We start from the raw sequence: 10450 nt of genomic DNA on the forward strand, positions 1-10450 counted from the left end.
AATGAACGGTATCCTGAGTGATGTGAAATTAAAAACGTTGTTATTAAAGCTCATCGATAAAAGATTCTTAAATTAAATCCACAAAAGACTGACAAGACCATGGGATGAGTTAAAATTGGCTGCTGGAAATTGGTTAAGAATTATAATGTGACTGACAGCTGAGAAATAATGGCTGCGGTCACATCTGGGCAACTAACTATAGTGAAGACGGGGATAACTATAGTTAGCTATTTCGGTAATGTGACCGCTTCTCTGTTCGCTCTAACTATAGTTAGAAAATTTACGCCGCGGTGATCCAAAACAATACAGACTAACTATAGTTATATCCAAGCAGGGTTCGTGGGTTAGTCTTAAGTTTATAAACAAACAACCAATCAGAATGTGACACTTCTTTTCGCACGTGCGAGATGTGCATATATAAAATATGCAAAATAAAAACGAAGTGTGAAGCGCTTACCTCGAACGATGCCATAAAGTTTTGTCAAATACAGGGGCAATTTCAGTGATGTGTAGTCCATCAGATATTGTTTAAAAAGTAGTTGTCATCCGGGTTTTTTTATAGTCTTGGGCAGTAATTAGTACTGGCTATTTCATTTTTTTTTTGCGAAACGTACCAGAAATTTTCCGCCATTTTTTTTATAATTATTTGTTTAATTGTGTAAATTATCTAATATGCAAACAGTTGTACTCTTTATTGGTCAAGAGGTGGAGAAAATCAACATAAAAGCGTCAGAAAGTCTGAACTATAAACTAACTAACTAGCAGGCTTTAATTTACTAAGGAGAAAGGTAAAAGACATGCTTTTATTACAGCTATAAAAAAACCATCATATTCTTTTTCTCCCCACTCAAACGAAAGAAAAAAAAGTTTTTTTCTCTGTATTCTTTAAAATTTGTGATGAACGAACTCAGCGTGGGTTGAATGCTTAGGCAACTTAATCCCCAGGGATGTATAGCCATATATGGGATATGATATATGTGCCGCTTTATAGGGTATAGTTTTCAAGTAGCTAAGTCTGTGATAGGGGGTAATAGGAATCAGAGAGCAACTCTTGGAAAGGGAAGGATTTGGGAAGATGAGTTTAGTATAGGGTAGCAAAATTCAGCTGAACCAGGCGTATAGATTTGGTGTTCCAGTGTCCCAGCGGCACAGTACCACCCGAATTACCACTCACATAACCCCCCTCCGGGGGGGGGGGGTAATGCGTATTTAAAGAGGGTAACGCTAAACAGTAAACTGACAAACCTGCGGCCCTCACACAAAAAACCTTAGGTATTTAATACATCGTCTTGATGCAAATTTTTTTGTTGTAGCACAGCCCAAGACAAATTATTATGAAATCATTTAGCACATTACTGAGCCGTCGACATGTGACCCTATTATTTATGCAAGATGATGATTATATAACTTTTTTATATTCTACAGTTGATAAGAACTTCACGGGCGGAACTTCGTTTAACTGCCAAGATGGAGACTTGGTTTTGGATTCTTGGTTGGTTTCTTTCATTTCTAACCATCACTGGAGATGGATTTACAATCTTCCTCGTCTGCAGCAGACGAAATCTCCGCACCAAAACCAACGCGTTTATTGTTTCACTTGCCGTGGCGGATTTCTGTGTTGGTTTGATCGTTATGATAATTCCATCAATGTTTTTTTTTTTTGGGCGACATTACAAAACACCTGCGACTGGCCTCAACTTTGGCTGTGGCTGTCTTGGGTAAGGATTTTACAAGATGCTTGTTTAGTAACATCTCTGTTGTAAACTTATGCGTCTTAGTACTGGATCATTTTATTGCCATCGTCCATCCTCTAGAATGCATTACTTTTATGACTCCGACCGTCGAACTACCCAAGCTATTGTCTGCTCATAAGTTTTCACAATTAGTTTTAATGTGCTGAAAGTTATCCTTTTGGTGTTTTATTTCAAAACAATGTGTGTCCCTTTTATATGGCTACATCTAATTTTCTTCGAATTTTTTCCAAGCGTTGTGTTAATACTCTGCTTTAATTTGTATCAATGATATTTCACGTACGCAAGCATGATCGTTCAGCACGCATCGTAGCAAAACCGTTACGCTTTAACCATCAAGTGTCTTTTAAAACCCATCATGAAAAGCCTGCAGTAATAATGATGGGTCTTGTGACAGGAGTGTTTCTTGTTTGCTATGGGATGTATCTGCGTTGTATTTTTCTACTACTATTCCAGACTACGATAACCTCATCGCCATGCATGATGAAAACTACAAAATTCCTGTCTTGGTTTTAAACTCAGCCATTATCTCGCTGGCTTATGCCTTTTTCAAAAGAGACATAAAGAAAGAGTTTAAAAGACTTGTCGGTGCTGTGTTTTGAAGAAAATAACTAAGGTAACTAAATCCTATCACTTTTACATGCGTCACTCATTCTTTTCGGATGAAGTCTTTTATGAACAGAACGTGTGTGAAAGGCTTGAGCTAAGACTGATAAATCTGTGACACTTAGCTTGGACTCAACGCAAATTGAAATTTGGAGAAATGGCGCATTAGGAGAGAAAACAAGAACCTTTTGACCCTAAGAGAATACAAAATACAAGGGAAAGGCCTTTTAAAAGATCAAGGTTCATAGAAGGTGTGAGACGCAAGTTCTTATTGGATGGAACTTTTTACGACATGGTTTCACATCATGACATAGAGTATAATTTTGTGTTCAGACCGGCTGCTAGCAAAGCCCGCTTTGCTTCTCTTGCTCGATTTTGGCATACTCGAGCAAGACTCTGCATCAATCAATTAACAAAGATAGCGTGAGCATGTGCTGCTTGTTGCTTGGATACAGTTTTTAACCCAGGCATAGCCGTCCACTTTTTGTACAGCGGGCTCACTGGTTATGACCATCAGTTTGTCAATCTCTGAAACGGATGCTCGCATTCCGAATGCCAGTTTGACGAAAGAAAACAAGATTGACAAGTTCGCAGAATTTTGAGGTTTGGTGACTGCGTCAATTTTCCTCCGCACTGAGGTTGTTCGTTCAATCGATTTTGTAGTCAACTCTATTAATAGCAATAGATTCCTAGAATTTACTGAACCGAACGGAAAAATTAATTGTACGATATTCTTGTTATATGAAATAATTTCCTTGTGAGAAAAACACAAAGAAATGTAATAGTTTTATAATCTTTCCGTGCAACTTTATTGCAGCTCAGTCCCGCAGGTGTGACTTGAAATGAAAAAAATGTAAACTGACTTATCATGGAGAAAGGAAGGTAGCTAAGTAAGGCGAATTTTCCTAATTTAAATTCTGTAGAAATCATGACAAAGAAAATAATATTGGTTGCTTAGGAAGCCCAACGGCAAATTGGAGAGACGAGTTGCTTGTTGCCGGAACGATATTAAAATCGTTGCATGCCGAATGAATAATAAAACCTTCCAATTTCGCTGTACTAAAGAAAAATACAATAGAAGACATAACTAAACAATATTATTAAATGATTGATAGCTCAGCTAGTGAAACAGTTGTTAAAGATCATATCGACCATACCCGACCCCAAGCATCTTGCGCTATGTATATTGTTCAGTGAAGTATTTTGAAAGCTATTTTTAAGACGGATCTATCTTATCTTTTTAAGTTTAGTTTTTGTTTCATTAACTCTTGTTTTTGTCCACGTACTGTTTTTCCTGTTTTGATCTTTTGTTTTTACTTGTACTTGAATTTATGCTTAGCTCGCGAATTTACTTATTGCCATATTAGGAATGTTATTCGCTAGGCATTAATTGTCAGATGTCAGTTTTTTACAGGTAGTCGTGTTTGTGGTGTTAGAGCTGTCCTAGGTTCTTTGGTACTTGTCAGTTGCGGCTGTGCGTAGGCTAATCTATTCCCTAACAATAGCAAACCTGTTGCAATGTCAGCGATATACAATGGAAACTCTTCCGGTCAGTTAACCCAAACATGTCCAGCTTTGGCACACATGAGATGAGAGGTAGTCAAAGCTTGTTTCAATCAGTAACTATCAAAATTCACCTGCCTCGAGATGTTATGAAAAACCTATAGATAAAAAACCTTGTTAGGTTGTCGTAACTTGGAATAACCGTCGCAATTCGTAGTCAGTGGTAATTTATTATGCGCTTTTGTCGTAATTTGTAATAGACCTGTCGCAATTATATAACTATATTATAACTATCTGCCGCAAATTATACTAAATTGAAGGTAGATTTTTTTTTAATCAGCTAAGGTCTCGGTTAATTCCATTTGTTCGAAATGACCGACCAGACTGATTTAGTTGTAAAGAGAATAATTAAGAACGAATATCCAGCCAGATCAGAGCTATTTACTAGATTAAGAATCGGCAATGTTGGAGTGTCCCTTTTCAGTTGACAAAAATGTTGTCTCTAGTACCGCTCTTTAGCAGGAACAATAACCAAACGCGCTGTGGCTTGGGTCGGGTCGATGTAGTTCCATTGGGCAAGTGGAATTTTTAACATTTCAACCGGAATTGAATTGAAAGCGCCCGTTGGCTTTGAATTACAGCGGTTAAGACACGCAACAATCCTCATTTTCCTACCGGCAACTGTGTTATTACAGCTCGGTCAGTGACCCACTGCGCATGCGAAACACATAATCATTAGAAATTACCAAGTTTATAACAAAGAAGGAAAATAAGGAGGACTTCAGTCTAGTAACATACATCTGCCAGTGAATAACTCACAACCTCCTGATATTTTTGCGAAGAGGATATTTTTCTTTTTATTTGTAGTTAATAAGAACTTCTCTTAACTGCCGTTACTACGGATGGAGACCTGGTTTTGGATTCTTGGCTGCGTCCTTTCCTTTCTTGCCATCAATGGAAATGGATTTATAATCTTCCTCGTCTACAGCAGACGAAATCTCCGCACCAAAACCAACGCGTTTATCGTTTCACTTGCAGTAGCGGATTTCTGCGTTGGTTTGAGCGTTGTTCCGTCTTCGTTCGCATGCGACGTTACAAACACCTGTGACTGGCCTAAGGTTTTTCCTTCATGGATCGATGTCATAAGGTGGCTGTTTAGCTACTTGTCTGTTTTAAACTTGTGTTCTCTAGTGCTCGACCGTTACATCGCCATCATAAAGCCTTTTAAATACATAACTTTTATGACTCGATCTCGTGTTATTCAAGTGATAACTTCCTGTTGGATAGCGTCATTTACGATGGTTGCGCTCAAAACCGCACTTCGACTTTGCTGTGAGACCCCTCTGACCAGTATCGTTGCAGTTGCGGTTTTAATGATTTCCATGGAAATCCTTCCTTGTATTCTGCAGATACTCTGTTTTGTGTCAATGTTACTTCATGTATGGAAACATGATCGGTCAGCACGCACCCTAGCAAAACAATTACGTTTTAACCATCGGATATCTTTTAAAACCCATCACGAGAAGTCTGCAGTAATAATGATGGGTATTGTGATAGGAGTGTTTGTTGTGTGCTACGGAATATATTTACGTTGTAGTCTAGTAGTACTATCAGACACAAATGCATCATGTAAAGATGAACAATACAAAATTCCTGTCTTGGTCTTAAACTCGGCCATTAACCCACTGTCTTATGCTTTTTTCAAAAGAGACATAAAGAAAGAGTTTAGAAGACTTATCGGTCAGGTGGTTTTTAAGAAAAGTAACCAAGTAGAGCCTTCCACTTCAGTACGTTAGATCATTTTTGAAGGACCGAGATCTTAATATTAGTTGGCAGAACTGCCTTTGATAGCGGATTGTGTCAGGCATCGCAGGCGGCAGTTTTTGGGCCGGCAAATCCCTGGCGGTTTGTCTCGAATCATAGTTCGGAAGCACTGGTGTTTAAGGAGGGTACGAGAACCAAACGTTGATAAGAGTCAACCCAGTATATATCAGATGCTCTCTTGAAACGATTCCGAGGTTTATCAAGCCAACGTCCACAGAACTGGTAGACGAAATTTGTAAATTAAAACATTTTTGTTTCAGACCAAGTGACAGTATTTTTTTTTCCTTACTTTATTTTCTAAAATAACTTTTGCAATCAACTCTAGATCTGCTAAGTAGTTTCCTAGAATTTAAACAAACATGGAGTAAACGTTTTTGTTTTTGTGTAAGAAGAGAATTATAGTATTTTTTTTCTTTTCCGTGCAAACTGATGGTTAATTAAGCTCAGTCCATACCAGGTGTGAATGAGATATTCAAAACTTTCGAGCCCGATCTGTATGATCATATTTATGTATGTATTGATATCTATATACAGGCAACATGGAGAGTTATTTCAGATACCCTATGGCGTGGCGAAAAGCCATCTTTTTCTTCCTACACAAGTTTTAAAGTAGTTTTCAATTGCCTTAAGTTTAACTGAGAACAGTGGAAGCTTTTGTAAATAATTTGTGATAATAGTCTTAATTTGCAGTATAGTAGCGGATGTAATTTGTCTTTGTCAGTCTGAAATTTGCTTTTCTTGTCTCTTTAAGGTGGCTCGACTGTTTTTTTTAGGGATTATACTTTTCAAGTATGTGCATTTACTATGTCGACGTTAACAAAGGTATCAGAAAAAGATTTACCAGAGCTGTATTGTATGAAGATGAAAATTTGTTATGATGTATGTTTTATCGACATTTCCGGAGTTACCGTAATGAGGCCATTACGTATTTTACTTACCTTTGTATTTCTCAGTAACAGGACTTTTTCTCAGAAATCGCCTGAGGGAGCTTGTACCTTCCTTCACTGTCTAAATAGTCCAGTTTCGAATTCGTCGCGGCCGCCACTGAATGGAAGCACTGAGAACTCGTTTAAACAGTGCTAGCCTTGACATGAGGTAAATATATTCGCAATTTCCAGTCAGAAGAAGACCTGTGTACAACTGTGTCTATTGTTTCAAACTCCAATTCAGGCACCTTCTTCTCGCCGGTATTTATAAATATTTTTCCTTAAAATTTCAAGTTGTAAATTGTAAATTGTAATTTGTTTACCCACGAAGCACTTAGGAGTTCTTATAAACTCGTTTAAACGTGTCTGTGCGTTCTAGATAGAATTAGAATTTGGAAGTGTTGGTTTTTGAGGAGAGGGGAAAACCGGAGTATCCGGAAAGAAACCTCGCGGAGCAAGGGAGAGAACCAACAACAATCTCAACCCACATTTGAAGTCAACGCCGGGATTTGATCTCAGACAGGAGCCCATCAAATTTGATGGGCTCCTGACCCAGACCACATTGTTGGTGGGAGGCGAGTGCTGCCACCACCACCCCAACCTTGCTCCCTAACTGGCTCGAGGCTAACCCTGTACAAATAAGTCTTTAGCGCTTTTATTCAGCGGCCACGACGAATTAAAAACTGGACTGTTATGATTTCTGAAAAAACTCCTGGTACCAAGAAATACAAAGGCAAGTTAAAAGCGAAATGGCGTCATTGCGTTGCCATCGCAACTCCGATATCAATAAAACATGTGTCATAACAAATTTTCATCTTTATATAGTTAATAACAGCTGTACGTAACATTTTTCTGGTATCTTTGTGAATACTGAAGTCAACATACTCAAACTTAAAGTTCCTTTTCGGCTTGGTTCGACTTGGTGTTTGCTTTTTCACCCACGAGTTGGTGTTGGTCCATTCGTAAATAGGGTATTCAATTCAATTCAATTCTTTATTTCACACTATATAAGATATTTACATAAGTGTACGTAGGTAGGAAAATAAAGTAGCTGATAAATAATAATGAACTAAAAGGCATTAAGTTCATTTGTGTACAGTGTCCAAAGTAGCAAGAAATGCATTTTTATTACACCTATCAAAATTTGTCATACTCTTATTCGCCCTACTCAAACGAACGAAAAGATTTTTTCTGTAGACTCTTTTTTGTGGTAAAAGAACTCAGTGTGGGTTGGTTGCAACTTTTGGACAGGGAGGGATTTGGGAAGTTTAGTTTAGTATAGGGTAGAAAAATTCAGCTGAACCAGGAGTAAAGGCTAGGTGTCCCAGTGTCCCAACGGCACATTACCACCCGAAAAATTTCCCCATGGGGAAACCCTAAAAAGAGTAGAGGAACAACCTCGTCCCCAGGGCGCTTTTCCCTGGCTTTGGAGGAGGGGCGGGAAAAGGCCCTGGCATCGGCCGGTCACATGACCACTAAACAGCCAGAATTTGTGGGTGTACTATGTAAATTAGCGTATGATCGCATACGATAAACAAAGCATCGAAGATGGCGAGTAGACCAGAGTTTTTATCAGTGCTTGGCCGGGTCAGATTTTTCCCTGAGTAACGGTAACTTTCCATCGATTAATTTTTAACCTCTTTAAGTAAAATGCTTCGAATCTATCCTGAAAGGCCAGGATATTATTGAAGTGTCTTACCTACTGAATCTGGCAAGTCGATGCTATTTCACAGCACTGTACCGTTCTCGCCACGATAAAGCCGGAACAATTAACGTTGCTCTTGTAAAAGCAACTAAGCACAAAGCCAACGCGGTAACTAATGAAGTTCGCGTGGAGAACCGAAGCCATGGTCGTGCCTGATCACAAAGTGGCAATAACAAAACAGCCCAAACACTGTTAAGCTTTACTATTCGAAAGCTGTTACCAAGGAAGGAAATACTTCGCGCTCCAGTCAAGACTCATATTACCTTTATGAAAACACCAAGCTCGAGTCTACTGAGTCACAATGCAATTCTCCGGCATAGTTGATGCAGCTTCAGTTTAAGCTGCGCTCTATTCTTATAATTTTGGACCTGTTAATCACTATCCGTGATAATTTAACATGCCTGCAAAGAAAATTAACAAACTGGGCCCAGCGTGATACAACATTGCAAAAAAAAAAAACATTTCATTCTCGGACTAAAGAAAATCGCTTTGTTATTTAGATCCAAAAGGCACTTTAGAGAAAACTACAACCCTTATTCAACCGTAATAAAAAGCTGTCCGCTTCAAAAGAGGTCAATAAAATGCTCTTGTATCAGAGGGCAAATCCTGCCGACCAGAAACAAAAACCATAGTAAATCGATATGTGTGCAACGACCTCTCAGTGTAAAACAAGCGGCCCAGTAAAAATATAGAACCTTCCAGAGCATAATCTACCTAGCAGAGGAAAAAAAATTATTGGAACAAGCAGCATTTTGGCATGAGGTAAAAGTCGTGTAGGCCTACCACCCCCTTTTATTGCGGCTCGTCCACATCGAATCTTTTGTCTGGCATATTCTTTGATAGACGCTTCGCTTCGACGGCTGATGCGAAGACGGCGGTGAAAGTTGAACGCATCGCTTTACAGAATATTCTGAGTTTAGATCAGACGGCGTATTGTCTACAGATTGAGCTCCCTAAATAAACTGACCCATTTTGTTTACGAATGTAACGCCACCTGTACATAACACATAACACTGCGGATCGTCCTCAGAAATTTTACAGCATTGCCACAGGTTTTATAAACTTTCAAATACAGATCTTTAGATAAGCCGGCCTTGCTGCATATTCGAACATTATAGCGACTCTCATGAGAACCATCATGCACATAGCCTGCAAACTAGATTTCTTGAAGAAATCTTTGTTGAAGCGGACATGCTTTCCGCCATTTCGATTTCACTATAATGCATAAATTATTTCCATTTGGGCATCTTCTTACATGATTTACCTCAATCAATCAACCAATCAAAATGATGGATTAGCCAGCCGATGCCAGGGCCTTTTCCCGCCCCACCTCCAAAGCCAGGGAAAAGCGCTCTGGGGACGACGTTGGTAGAGGAGATGTCCACCGCTGGAACGGTACATTGAAAAACGCTAACACTTTTACCTTTAACAATGTATTAGATTCCAAAAATTTATTAAAACATTTTGTTGCTATTTTATCATCAAACACACGAAGAAACGTAAGGTATTTAATATATTATCGTCCTGATGCAAATTTTTGTTATAGCACAGCGCAAGACAAGTTATTATTTAATAAACATTAACTAGCAAATTATTACAAATAAAGACGATTAAAAGAACAAATAGAGCGTTTTCACTCACGTGACCTGAGCACCTATGGGAATTTATTGGAAAAAAAGAGAGTGTTTACAGAAGAGAAGAGTTCAGTCAACTCCCACAGGATTGATTGGCACGCCAACAAGGCCGCGGTTTCATTGTTTTGAACACCAATATGACCGCCGTGACGTCAAGTAAAAACGGCCCATAGTAACCAGTTGACATGTGTCCCTGATATTTATGCAACATGTTGGTTATATTCCACAGTTGATAAGAACTTCCTTAACTGTTAAGAATGGAGACCTGGTTTTGGATTCTTGGCTGGGTTATTTCATTCCTGACTATCACTGGAAATGGATTTACAATCTTCCTCGTGTGCAGCAGACGAAATCTCCGCACCAAAACCAACGCGTTTATTGTATCACTTGCAGTAGCAGATTTCTGTGTTGGTTTGAGTGGTATTCCTTCTCTGTTCTTTTGCGACATTACAAACACCTGCCGCTGGCCTGATTATTGGTTCTCGTGGGTGAATATTATAA

The 10450-nt window shown here is 38.8% G+C and overlaps 1 protein-coding gene across 1 annotated transcript; it reads left to right on the forward strand.

Moving 5' to 3' along the window:
* Nucleotides 1-4762: 4762 nt before the first annotated feature.
* On the forward strand, nt 4763-5656 carry LOC140922422 (octopamine receptor beta-2R-like). The gene has a single exon (XM_073372409.1). It carries the CDS (start codon nt 4763-4765, stop codon nt 5654-5656), a length of 894 nt encoding a protein of 297 aa, XP_073228510.1.
* Nucleotides 5657-10450: the final 4794 nt, after the last annotated feature.

The sequence above is a fragment of the Porites lutea genome, chromosome 13, assembly GCF_958299795.1.
Source record: "Porites lutea chromosome 13, jaPorLute2.1, whole genome shotgun sequence".
In the NCBI taxonomy this organism is placed as follows: domain Eukaryota; kingdom Metazoa; phylum Cnidaria; class Anthozoa; order Scleractinia; family Poritidae; genus Porites; species Porites lutea.